At 41.9% G+C, this 12,447-nt stretch overlaps 1 protein-coding gene across 1 annotated transcript in view; it reads left to right on the top strand.

Moving 5' to 3' along the window:
- Nucleotides 1–1,145: 1,145 nt before the first annotated feature.
- The window catches only part of KDR (kinase insert domain receptor), a 47,180-nt gene continuing 35,878 nt past the window's right edge, over nt 1,146–12,447 (top strand). Inside the window, exons 1-5 of the mRNA XM_015138690.3 lie at nt 1,146–1,562; nt 5,633–5,726; nt 8,040–8,236; nt 11,427–11,557; nt 11,796–11,964. Of these exons, the coding sequence (XP_014994176.1) occupies nt 1,496–1,562; nt 5,633–5,726; nt 8,040–8,236; nt 11,427–11,557; nt 11,796–11,964 (658 nt within the window). The 5' untranslated portion in view covers nt 1,146–1,495. The remainder of the gene's footprint in view (nt 1,563–5,632; nt 5,727–8,039; nt 8,237–11,426; nt 11,558–11,795; nt 11,965–12,447) is intronic.

Raw genomic sequence — 12,447 nt, forward strand, 5'->3', positions numbered from 1 at the left:
TATCTTGGTGAAGAATGGTCCTTTAGGTTGTCATTAAAAAGCTCCTCTGGGAGGTAAGAGACATAGGCATTTGCAAGATTCATATTTAATGAAGTAAAGGGACATTTGATGTCACTCCCCAGGTGTGGGGAGATGTGGACAGAAAACAAGAAGGAACGAATGTGGTCAGGAAGGAATTGGAGTTCCCCTCCGAACAGCTGCCGCAAGAAGTCCACACACGTGGAGACAGTTGTGCAATTTGGTCACAGAGTGTCCTAGGTGCTTTTGCTTCATTGCTCCTCCACTGAAGCCCGCTGGCAGCTGGTCTCCTTCCCCTGGGCCTAAGGATATCTTGGTTGGAAGCTCTGTTCTGAAAAGGGGCCTGGCCAGTTTCACTAGGGCTCTTCGTTGGGGAACACGATGGACAAAACCCTCTCTTACGGAAAGCCTCATGCCAGGGACGGGCCCAGTATACTCCAGTTCCCTGGAGCCCTGCTATAGGTTTTCTGGCGAGAGCCAGGCAGGGGTCCCAAACCAAAATGCCTTCCTGGGGCTAGGCAGGTCACTTCAAACTTGGAGCCGCCAAATATTTTGGGAAATAGCGGGAATGCTGGCGAACAGGGCGAGTGCGTTTTCTGATTAAGAGCAACCAGATTCAGCTTTTTAAACTACAATTATGCTGGCCAAACAAAATACCCTAATATAAAAACCAAAACTACTGACTGGAGCCGCTGCCAGCTTGCGACCCGGCGTATTTGGCTCAGTATCCGCTTCTCCCTTGTGGCTCCAAACTGCTGCAGATTCTCGGCCACTTTAGACGCGCGCGATGGCGAAGAGGGTCCTGCACTTTGACGCGCCTGGTGAGGGCGCGGTGCCTCTCGCTGCGCTCCTGGTGATGCTCCCCAAATTTCCGGGACCCGCAAGCGATTAAGCCTCGGAGTGGCTCAGCGCCTGTTACCGACTACTTTTTATTTACACCAGAAACAAAGCTGTTGCTCCGGGATGTTCTCTCCTGGGCGACTTGAGGCCTGGCGCAGTCCGTGCGTGTGGGGAAATGGGGAGATGTAAACAAGCTTGGGGAGCTCTAGATCGCCGCTGCGCACCCGGGCGAGGGGAGGGGCTGGCCGCATGGGAGAGCCCCTCCTCCGCCCCGGCCCCGCCCCGCATGGCCCCGCCCCCGCGCTCTAGAGTTTCGGCCTCAGCTTCCACCCCGCACTGAGTCCGGGGACCCCGGGAGAGCAGGCGGTGTGTGGTCACTGCGTTTCCTCTGCCTGCGCCGGGCATCACTTGCGCGCCGCAGAGAGCCAGTCTGGCAGCCGGGATATCCTCTCCTACTGGCATCCGCAGACGCCCCTGCAGCCGCGGTCGGCACCCGGGCTCCCAAGCCGTGTGCGCTCAACGGTCCTGCGCTGCGCGGTGGCGCGGATTCCGTCTCCGCGCCTCCTTCTCTAGACAGGCGCTGGGAGAAAGAATCGGCTCCAGAGTTCTGGGCATTTTGCCCAGCTCGAGGTGCAGGATGGCGAGCAAGGTGCTGCTGGCCGTCGCCCTGTGGCTCTGCGTGGAGACCCGGGCCGCCTCTGTGGGTAAGGAGCCCACTCCCGAGGAGGAAGGAGGACAGGTCGGGTGAGGGCGGAGAGGACCTGAAAGCCTACGATCTAACTCCAGAATCGTAGAGCTGGAGAGTTGGACGGGACTTGACACTTTGCGATCTTTCATTGACCAGTAGGGAAACTGAGACTCAGAGACTGGCCCGATTATCTAGCGAGTCTGTGGTCTCCTGTGCTCTAGCCCAGTTCCTTTTCCAGGACTCTGGTCTGCGACAGGGACCTCGGCTGGACCGTGTCCTGAGATGCCGACACACCGTCAGGCTCTTGGCAGGCAGAGGTGGGAAGGTGCCCGGGCTGGCAGGCAGGAGGTGCCTCCGCAGGCGAGAATAGCCGGTGAAAAGTTGTCTGGCTGCGCGCAACATCCTAGTCCGGGCCTAGGGAAGGAAACCTTGCAGGAATCTCAAGCCGGGTCTCCCGGATACACTCGGTTCTGCCTCTTTGAGAGTAGAGCCGCGACCCGGCCCGTTGTTGTCTTTATGCTCGAACACATTTGCACACCCACTGTGTGAAGTGGGGTCTGGAGAGGAGAGAAACCTTTTTTCCTTCTTTGGTGCAGGACGCCACTCTCCTTGCAGAGAGAAGAAGGAGGGGAATAGGGACTTGTCCTGGGGGCTGTGACAGCTTCCCTAAGGGTCTCCAAGTAACAGCCTACTGTCCTGCGTAAAGCATTGCACATCTTCCAAAGCGCCGTGGTCCTTGGAGTAAGCGCATAGTCAGAAGTTCAAGCTCCGAAAACCTTTCCTGTGGTACTTGGTACCTAGCTTTAGTGCCATTCCTTCCTCTCCCTGCCACCTAAAATTTCTGTCTCCTTCAATTAGGAGCACACACGTTCTTGAGGCAATAGCTGTCTGTCTTTTCTTCCTCACTTCCCTTTCTCTCCCCACCTCTTAGATAGTATTTCTTTCCTGCAGCCAGTTTGCTGATGTCCAGATTTCCACCCTTTCCAGGGTGAGAAAGGGGAAAGGGTCAGAGAAAGAAAAAACAAGGTCTAATAATTCAGGGAAAAAAATTTCTTACTTCCTAAGACAAGAATCACATGTCTTAAAAGACACTCACACCCACATACAGTACCAAGATCATCTATCCATGGTTATTGAATTTTCTTTATAATGACTTGGTTCAACGGGGCCAGTCCACCATGGACATTCATTTGTCCCTGACAAACCCTCTCTCTTCCCCTTTATGGAAAGAGAATGAAGGTCTGGAACATGTGGTTTCTCTGTATTCCACAAATAAGTTAGTTGCTTTTAAGCCTGGGGTGTTTCCTAGCGCAGTAGTAACGGCAGTCGGCAGTTGGGTCGCCCTGAATATAATGGTGAACTTGCCCTTTTGGAGTGCATTACTTGCTTAATTGGATTGGGCTGTAATTGGTGCCATCAAATTCTAGAGACAGAGGCACTGTTGTTTTTCCTTCCCGTCTTTGAGCTGGAAGGGTAACAGTGCACAAATTAATTAATATTGGTTATGGGATTTGAACATAGAAGGGCTTTTTATTGAGTAGTAGCATATGTACCTCTTACAGTTATTTCTTTAGAACTTTCTGAAGAGTCCAGCTCAAGCTTGCCAATGAAATGAATGAAGTTAAATGGAGCAAAAAAACCCAAAAAACCAAAACCAAAACCAAACCAAAACAAAACAAAAAAAACTGTTGGTCTACAAATATGAACGTGAAGTTATCGAGAGCCTTGTTGAATAGATTTTTGTCGTAGACTTGTCTCTAGAGTAGTATGGCATTGTCTCAGCTTTCTATGAATGAAGGACATACGTTTTCTTTTTTAAAATATTTGTTACATAGGAAAGTGTGTCTAGAATGTGATTTGTGGCAATAAATGATGAGGGACCTTCAAGAGTTTCTCATTTTGGTAGCCGAGTGGGCACAGCTTATTGAGTTATTTTTACTGCCATTTTTTTCTCACAAGAATGTGCCCAAATAATGGATTCTTTCTCATTTGGATTGTAGTGTGAATTGTACATCACGTTTTCAGCATCTTTCTCAACCTAGTGTTCCCCAGTCAAGTTTGAAATCTGTGTTATCCAAATGAATTGTTTTCATTTTCCTTTTCTTAGACAAAGTGGGATGGTTTCATTTTGCTTTTAAACACTTTGGTTTTTTGTTTGCCTGTGTTGGGGGCAGTCATTCCTTTCATATTAAAAAGTACTGTGCAGGCTGGGTGCAGTGGCTCATTCCTGTAATCCCAGTGCTTAGGGAGGCAGAGGCAGGAGGATCGCTTGAGCCCAGGAGTTCAAGAAGTGCTTGGGCAACATAGTGAGATCCCATTCTCTATTTAAAACATAAATATAACCCCCCTTCCACACACAAAGTACTGTGCAAATTAATTAAACATGACCACCCAGACCAGCAGCAGTCCAAGAGTGGCCCATAGACCATCTGTGCTAGGGTAACTTGAAATGCTTGTTAAAAATGCAGATTTGTAGACCCAGGGATATTCTGACACAGTCTAAAGTCTTAAGAACAAAACTGCCCTAAACATAAGTCAGTACCAACGCCAGTTAATTTCTGAGATATATTGATATAACTTAGTTTCCAGTTATTTTAAAACCACATTATTGATTTAAAGACCATGATATGGACCAGTTATGTCAGTAACTTATTTTGCACATCTGTGCAGTGTGTGAGAACATGTGCAGTCACTTATTCATTTTGCCTGCATTTGTTCACATTGGGGTTCTCAGATTCAATGCATTGGATGTTTGCACTGGATATTTACTTATACTCTCTCTATTTATACCGTCTCATACTTCCTCCTATTTGTTCATACTCTCTTATTTGCCCAGCAAGGTCAATGCCAGTTTAGGCCTAGGGAGTCATTTTTTCTTAGTTGATATGACTTAGAAAGCTTGGGTGCCTGCCCAGCATCAATTACTTTTTTAAAGCTGGTATTTTCTAAGTCTTGATATTTGTTAAGACTCTAGCATAGTGGACAATTTTTCTTTCTCTCATGCTTTTTCAACACCTCATAGCTCTTCACATTTAGTTGACAGAGAATTCAATTATCTTGCTGTAGAGTGACCCGTGGTGAGGAATCTATGCCGTGGTACTTTTCTGGTTCTTATCCCTTTTAGGTAAAGACAAGTTTCTTATGTCTGAAGCTTGATGTCAGGATGAGTTCAGGGCTTTGATGAATAAGTTCAGATCTCTCAATTGTAATTCATTAGCATTACACTTAAAAAAATTTATATGCTTTTTTAAAAAAGGGTAATGCTAATGAATTACAATAGAGAGAAAAGTACATTAGTTTGCACGTATGTGTGAAATTGGGAAAATTTTTCACCAAAAAATCCATATGCTTTTTTAAAAAAGGGTAATGCTAATGAATTACAGTAGAGAGAAAAGTACATTAATTTGCATGTATGTGTGAAATTGGGAAAATTCCACACATATATAAAAGTATATTAACATGCATGTATGTGTGGAATTGGGGAATGTTTTCTCTTCCTCAATTTCTCTCCCATGCTTTTAATGTACAGTCTTTATTGAGCCATTATTTCAGCTGTGGTAGTTTGGTTACCAGAGGAAGCACACTAGAAAATCGATAAAGGAAAATGAGACAAGGTCATAGATTCTCTCACTCCCTTCAGGGTACATAGATGAACTATATAGAAATCCCTCTAAGTGGGATTCATTAATCAGCAATTTAGTCAAATGTGTACATCCTATGTTTTATAAGAAATGTCAGTGGGTCCTTTCCCAAGGGAGTGAGATCATCAGATGAAGGTTCATTTGGTTTCAATGTCCCATATCCTTTTGTAAGACCTTGAAGTTGGCAATGCAGGAAAACAGGAACTCCACCCTAGCTCCATGAATTGCAGAACTGTTGTGTTGGTTTATGACCATCTGCCCATTCTTCCTGTTATGACACAGCTTGTGAACTTTTACTGAGAATGGTAAAAGTAAATTCCCAGTTTTATACAATGAATTGCTGAAGAGGCCTTTTAAAGTATAGAGTATGCATTGTTTATGGAAGGTGTTTCCTATTAGGTCTAACTCAGTGGCAACTACATTCATTTATTTAATTTGTTTCTAGGTTTGCCTAGTGTTTCTCTTGATCTGCCCAGGCTCAGCATACAAAAAGACATACTTACAATTAAGGCTAATACAACTCTTCAAATTACTTGCAGGTAAGGATTCATTCTAGATCTAGATTTCTTGTGTTAAGTAACTGATTGTTTATTGAGTGGAAATAATTTCCAGTAGAGTAGAATTGTAATAGAGCTTGTAGTAATTGTTCATAAGTGGTGAGGTTTCTAAGAACTGATGTAATAATGAAAAATGAGAAGAGTTTTCTCTCAAAAATTCTGTACCATTTTGCTGGTGTTTTTATACTATTCTCTGCTAACATGCATACACACAGACACACATGCACATGAATACACACACACGCCCACATTTCAATAACCAGCACAGCCACCTGGCGTATGTTGGACATACACTCAATAAATGTGAATGAATAAATGAAGTTGAGGGCATACATTTAAGGAACAGAGTTGAAAAAATTGGGGACTATATTTATTATGCTTAGTATGACTCTTGAACATCTTATTATCCCTTTCCAAAAACTTTGCTTTATAATAAATTTATTACTCTAATTTTAATATTTAGGCAGTAATATTTAATAGCAATTTACTATCTAGTGGGTAATATAACTGAGTGCATGATCTGCATAAATAATGGAGCTCAGGCTCTGCCTTGATATTCTGGAATACATCTTTCCCCATTTGCTAGCAAGAAGTCATGCTATTGATTTTTGATAACTGGAGGAATAGACTTCTTTGTCAAGAGGAAGAGGCCTTTACATTTTGCCTTTCAGCCCTTACCCCAGGATGAAAGACAGAAGACCCGTGGGTTTAACATAGTGATCACACATGAAAGGCATGGAGGCTTCTTAGGACCTGTGTGTTTTTGGTAGAGACTGTGAAAAGAGGAGGTGATGTTTCCCTCCTGGAAGAGTGCTGGAGGTCCACAAAGGACCTTGGGTAGCTTACTGCCATTGCTTCATGCTTGTTGAATACTAAGCATTAAACCGAATGACATACATCTATTTTAGACTGCAGTGTAAAGAATACCCTAGCCCCTTACCAATACCCAGCACTTGGGAAAAAATACAGTAGCAGGTGCTGTTTCTCTAGCTTTACTCGTTCAAGACACATTTCCCATTAGATTTTCCTTTTACCAACCCTCGATAACAAAGGCTATTTGAAATCCCCAAGGATCCCACGCTCCCTTTTTAAAACTCTGCATAAACATTTCTTATGTTCTGAAAAAAACCATGGAGTGTGTTAAAAGTAACTTCATTGATTTAGCTGCAACTTCCTGGAAATTTTAAATTCTTTGAATGAAGGGCCAATAATATTACATTCTTCTTGATATTGACTATCGTCTTATCTTCCTTGGGGCCTTGTAGAGAAATGCTGCAGTACAAGCCATCTGTGTTTTAATGTGAGGCCCTGACAAGGTCCTGAGGGACTGTTACTTCCACCGCCTTCCTTCCTAACCTCACTTCTTACTCCACTTTGGCCACTCTTACCTGGCTGGCCTGGCTTCCTGGCTGTTCCCTTAATACTCCAGATATGCACCTGCTCCAGGGCCTTTCCATGTGCTATTTGTGCTCCTGTAATACTGCTCTTCGTGATGTTCCTATGGCTGGCTTTATCAAGACCACCTCCTGCAAAATTCTTTCCCCTTTTCTTTGCATCTTCTATATTTTTCTTCATAGTACTAAACACCATCTTTTATACAATAAATCTTACTTACTTTTTAATTGCCTGTTTTCTCCAGTTAGACTGAGGTTCCATAAAGGCATTGATTTTTGTCTGATTTGTTCACTGTTCTTTCTCTAGTCCTTAACAAGTTTGGCACATAGTAGATGCTTAACAAATATTTGTTGAATGAAAGAATGCATTAATTAGTGGAAAACTCAGGAATGCCAAAAGTGACTTCTGAAGCTGAGTTTATAACTTTTTATCATATGTCAATCTGACTTGTTGGTAGAAGACTTCTTTTTTTTTTTTTTTTTTTTTTTTTTTGAGACAGGGTTGCCCTGTTGCCCAGGCTGGAATGCAGTGGCGTGATTTTGGCTCACTGCAACCTCCACCTCCCAGGTTCAAGCAATTCTCATGCCTCAGCCTCCTGAGTAGCTGGGATTACAGGCATGCAACACCACACTGGGCTCATTTTTGTATTTTTAGTAGAGGCAGGGTTTTACCATGTTGCCCAGCCTGGTCTCGAACTCCTGGCCTCAGGTGATCCACCTGCCTCGGCCTCCCAAAGTGCTGGGATTACAGGCATGAGCCACCATGCCTGGCTGGTAGAAGACTTTGACTGTGTCTGTTAAAGAGTTTATTTAAGTTTCAAAACCAAATTTTCTCTTTTCTTAGAAATAGCCTCACAGTCTGGCACTTCATATTAATACCTCCCTGAAATTAATTTTTCAGGGGACAGAGGGACTTGGACTGGCTTTGGCCCAATAATCAGAGTGGCAGTGAGCAAAGGGTGGAGGTGACTGAGTGCAGCGATGGCCTCTTCTGTAAGACGCTCACAATTCCAAAAGTGATCGGAAATGACACTGGAGCCTACAAGTGCTTCTACCGGGAAACTGACTTGGCCTCGGTCATTTATGTCTATGTTCAAGGTAAGTGGTGGAATAAAATTCATTTCCCACGTCTCTTTACCAGTTATAAAAGACAATAGGCTCAAAGAAGAATTGAGTACTACAAAGTGCTTGGTCTAAAGGCTGTTTGCCAAGAGGAATACACAAAATTCTTCTCTCCTGAGGCTTCCTCTGAGAAATAAGACTGATTGATTCTGGAGCTTTGGCTGTGTTATCTCTCTTTTGCCCAATTAGTTTGGGTCTGATCTTTGTTTCTAAGGTAAATCTGTGTTCACTATTGGCCATTGAGACTTATAAAAAGTCTTCTTATGTTTGAGAAGAAAACTGAAAATTCTTGAAATCGAGGAAGATTTTCTGGAGAAATTTCTGTGGAGAGAAAAGTTATCTACAGCAGAGTAGGAGATTTTCCCAAGAATGCATAGGAAAGCATTTTTGCCAAGGGCTCTGGAGTTTTTTGCACACAGGAACTTTTTTCTTACTAATACTTCATAGAAAATAATTCCCATACTCATGTGCAAATAAAGACATTGCTTCAGACTCTTTTCAGGACAATGTTTCTTTCCTTTGCTTGTTTGGTCTGAGATCTTGGATGATATGCTGTATCTTTCTAGGATGTGCAATTTGGGATTGATATTATGAAGGCTGACTTAACGTCCATATAGTATAAAATAAATATCACACATATTCAGCATTTATAATGAGTTATGCATTCTTTTGTTTCAAAAATCTTACACTATCTTATTTTTTTCTGTGAAAACCTGACTTAACTAATGAGATCCCTATGATATGAATTTGAGGAATGTAAGGGTTGCATCATAGTTTGCTTGCATGTACCAAATATTTTTCCTTTCAGTGAAGATAAACAGACATTTTATGTTTTATGTATATGCCTCTTTACGTCCCAGAGTATTTGAGACAGGTGAAGATGACTTAGGCTTTTTTCTCAGAAAAAAGCTTTTACAAGGCAAGAATTTCATCAGCTTTGGGAAACACACTTGCATATCTCTGCTTACATTTCAGTAGTGTAATATGGTCAGTGCAATGAAAAAGTGGAGACCATATGAAAATAAACTGTGCCACTGGATTCACGATGTTTGAGAAATATCTTTGCCCAGAGTAAGCATTGTCCAAGATAGAATTCTGTGCCCTCCTCCTTCCCTCCACAGGATTTGAAAGAGACAAGTCTCACATCTTGGAGAATTTCTGGCTCCTTTTGACCTGGCAGTCTTGAGAGATGCAGCTCGGTCAGAAGATTGCAAGGATTTCCTGCTTTCAGCCTGTCTAGAAATACTACAAGCTGAACCTCCCCCATAATATCTCATTATTTACTTCTTCCTAAGTCAGGAAACTTGGAGACATGTGAAAATTCATTTCATGAGTTTCAGTAAATATTTTATTTTGAGAGGCTGAGTGGTTGTTTGGGTTTCTTTTGTTTATTTCCTTTTTTTGAGATACCGAAATAGAACTGATTTACTAAACAGGTTTAGTCTTACGTCAAAGGGTTAATTTAGCTTCCAAAGGCTTGCTCTGTAAGCAAGTTATGTAATATTTCCTAACATGTGGACGAAAGGTAGGCAACATTAAGAAGTGGCAATCCCTAGCACTGTTTATTGGTATACTGCCTGTCTTTGGGTATACCATTAAATTCTGCTTCCTGTCTAAGCCTAAAGTTCTAGGAGTTGGGCTGTCCAAGATTTTGGCCACGAAGTTAAACAATGGGAAAGCAAACACTGAAGTATTCTCTATGGATAGGTGTTTAATGTCCCCTCTGGTCCCCACCTTACTTCCTTAATCTTCTGACCCTATTCTCTTCAGCAATGGATGGAGCCAGGAAGTGAGCCCTGGCCTCATAAGATAATGACTATGGCATGTGGTGGGCTAGATTGGCTGCTTTTCTGTGCTTTCCAGCTGGGAAGGAAATCAAACTTCTGCTGTTGCAGGGAATTAGTTGCCTTTGTCCCCTGTGGTTTAATTAACTCTTTCTTCACTTTGACTGACTATTATGAAGCGCTCTGAAAATGCTTGATCAGATGTGTTGGGCATAGCAATGTGAAATGTTATCTCTCTGAGATTTCAAGCATGACTCCACACCACATCATCTCTATCTCTGGGGAATGGACTAAGTTTCCAACAGCATATTAACATTGTATGAGTAATGAATGGCTGTGAAATCTTCTGTTTTTTTTTTTTTTTTTTGAGATGGATTTTGCTCTTGTTGCCCAGGCTGAAGTGCAGTGGTGCTATCTCAGCTCACTGCAACTTTTGCCCCCCAGGTTCAAACGAATCTCCTGCCTCAGACTCCAAAATAGCTGGGACTACAGGCGCATGACGCCATGCCCTGCTAGTTTTTTGTATTTTTAGTAGAGATGGGGTTTTGCCATGCTGGCCAGGCTGGTCTCAAACTCCTGACCTCAAGTGATCCGCCCGCCTCAGCCTCCCAAAGTGCTGGGATTACAGGCGTGACCCACTGAATCCGGTCAGAATCTCTTCAGTTTTCTTCTCAGTCTTTGGAACAGTAGCTTTTCAAATGTTTGTCACTGAAGATATCAATGACTGCTAAATGTTAAACTAAATGCAAAAACAATTAAACATGATTTTAGAAAGAATCATATCCCTAGTCTTCGGAATCTTAAAATGCTCCCATAAAAGGTCCTCTTGAATAACCAAATTCAAAAATGTTAGTTGTTTCCTGTTAATCTAAAGATCCTTTGGGATCCATTCATTGATTTTCATGGAATTTACATTATTTACCTAAAGAGAAAGCACATGAGTATTTTAAACATCAGTAAAACTTGTTGGTAAAGTGTATAGATTTAACTTTAAATTTTAAAGTAAATATTATCCTTCTTTTTGAAAAAATATAATGATTAATCTTTTAAAATGTGAAATCTATAAAAATATATTCTACTTGTCAATAAACCTTGTGAAAGGAGTCAATCTCAACTGGGAGTTTTTTTCAAAATTTTTATACACACAAATACATACACGTGCATGTGTGCACACACACACACACATACACCCCCATCCAAGTGTGGAGCCAGATGTCTTGGAGCCAGATGTCTATCAGTAGAATAAGCTATGGATGCCTTTGCTTGTGTGAGGTGTCACTTCCAGTCATTCACTTGTCTGGTTAGAGTTTAGGAACCTGAAAAATGACCAACTTTTCTAGTAAATACCATTAACTCATTAATAAAACTAAATTTTCTTCTAGATTACAGATCTCCATTTATTGCTTCTGTTAGTGACCAACATGGAGTCGTGTACATTACTGAGAACAAAAACAAAACTGTGGTGATTCCATGTCTCGGGTCCATTTCAAATCTCAACGTGTCACTTTGTGCAGTAAGTTGCATCTCCTCCAATCGTCTCTTAAGTTTTTATATTTTTAAGCGAATAGTAAGACGGGTAGCCTGTTTCTAATATTCACAATGAGTTTTCAGGATCCTTTACGAAGGGCGAAATACACTGAATAAAACTAATTAGTATTCTTAAAAATAAGATGAATTCTTCAGTGATCATTGTACATGGCTCTCATTTTTGGTACTGGATTAAATATTTGGTATTTCTTTTTATTACCCAGAGGTACCCAGAAAAGAGATTTGTTCCTGATGGTAACAGAATTTCCTGGGACAGCAAGAAGGGCTTTACTATTCCCAGCTATATGATCAGCTATGCTGGCATGGTCTTCTGTGAAGCAAAAATTAATGATGAAAGTTACCAGTCTATTATGTACATAGTTGTGGTTGTAGGTAAGAGGAAAGTTCCTTTCCATATCATTAATAACAGATAGTAGAGAGTAACTCCTTGTATTAAGATCTTGGAGATAACGATGTACAGTGAAGAAGGATATTGAAAAGTATAGGAACTCAGGATATGGTGTTGGGCAATTCATCTGCTCTTCTCTACCAAATAAACCCATGTGCAATTGAGGTTGTCTCTTTTCTTGCCAAGATCAAGGATGAAAAAGAAATTTTTTTTAAAAAAGGATGAAAATGAATGGTATTACTGGAGCTCATTTATGCTCAATGTTCAGAGCATTGCTTGCTATCAATTATTTCAATTATACCTATTTTATGGAAACTTCAGCAGTTTGCTAAAGCTGGCCCTACTGGCCTAGGGCTACTGACCACTGAAAGTTTGCTACTTTTCTATCCACTGGGTTACAACATCTTTGAGATCTGTGAAGGTAGTGCTTTGTAAATCTCCGTTGGCCATTTTTCTGGGAGCTACCA

The sequence above is a fragment of the Macaca mulatta genome, chromosome 5 (assembly GCF_049350105.2).
Source record: "Macaca mulatta isolate MMU2019108-1 chromosome 5, T2T-MMU8v2.0, whole genome shotgun sequence".
Lineage (NCBI taxonomy): Eukaryota > Metazoa > Chordata > Mammalia > Primates > Cercopithecidae > Macaca > Macaca mulatta.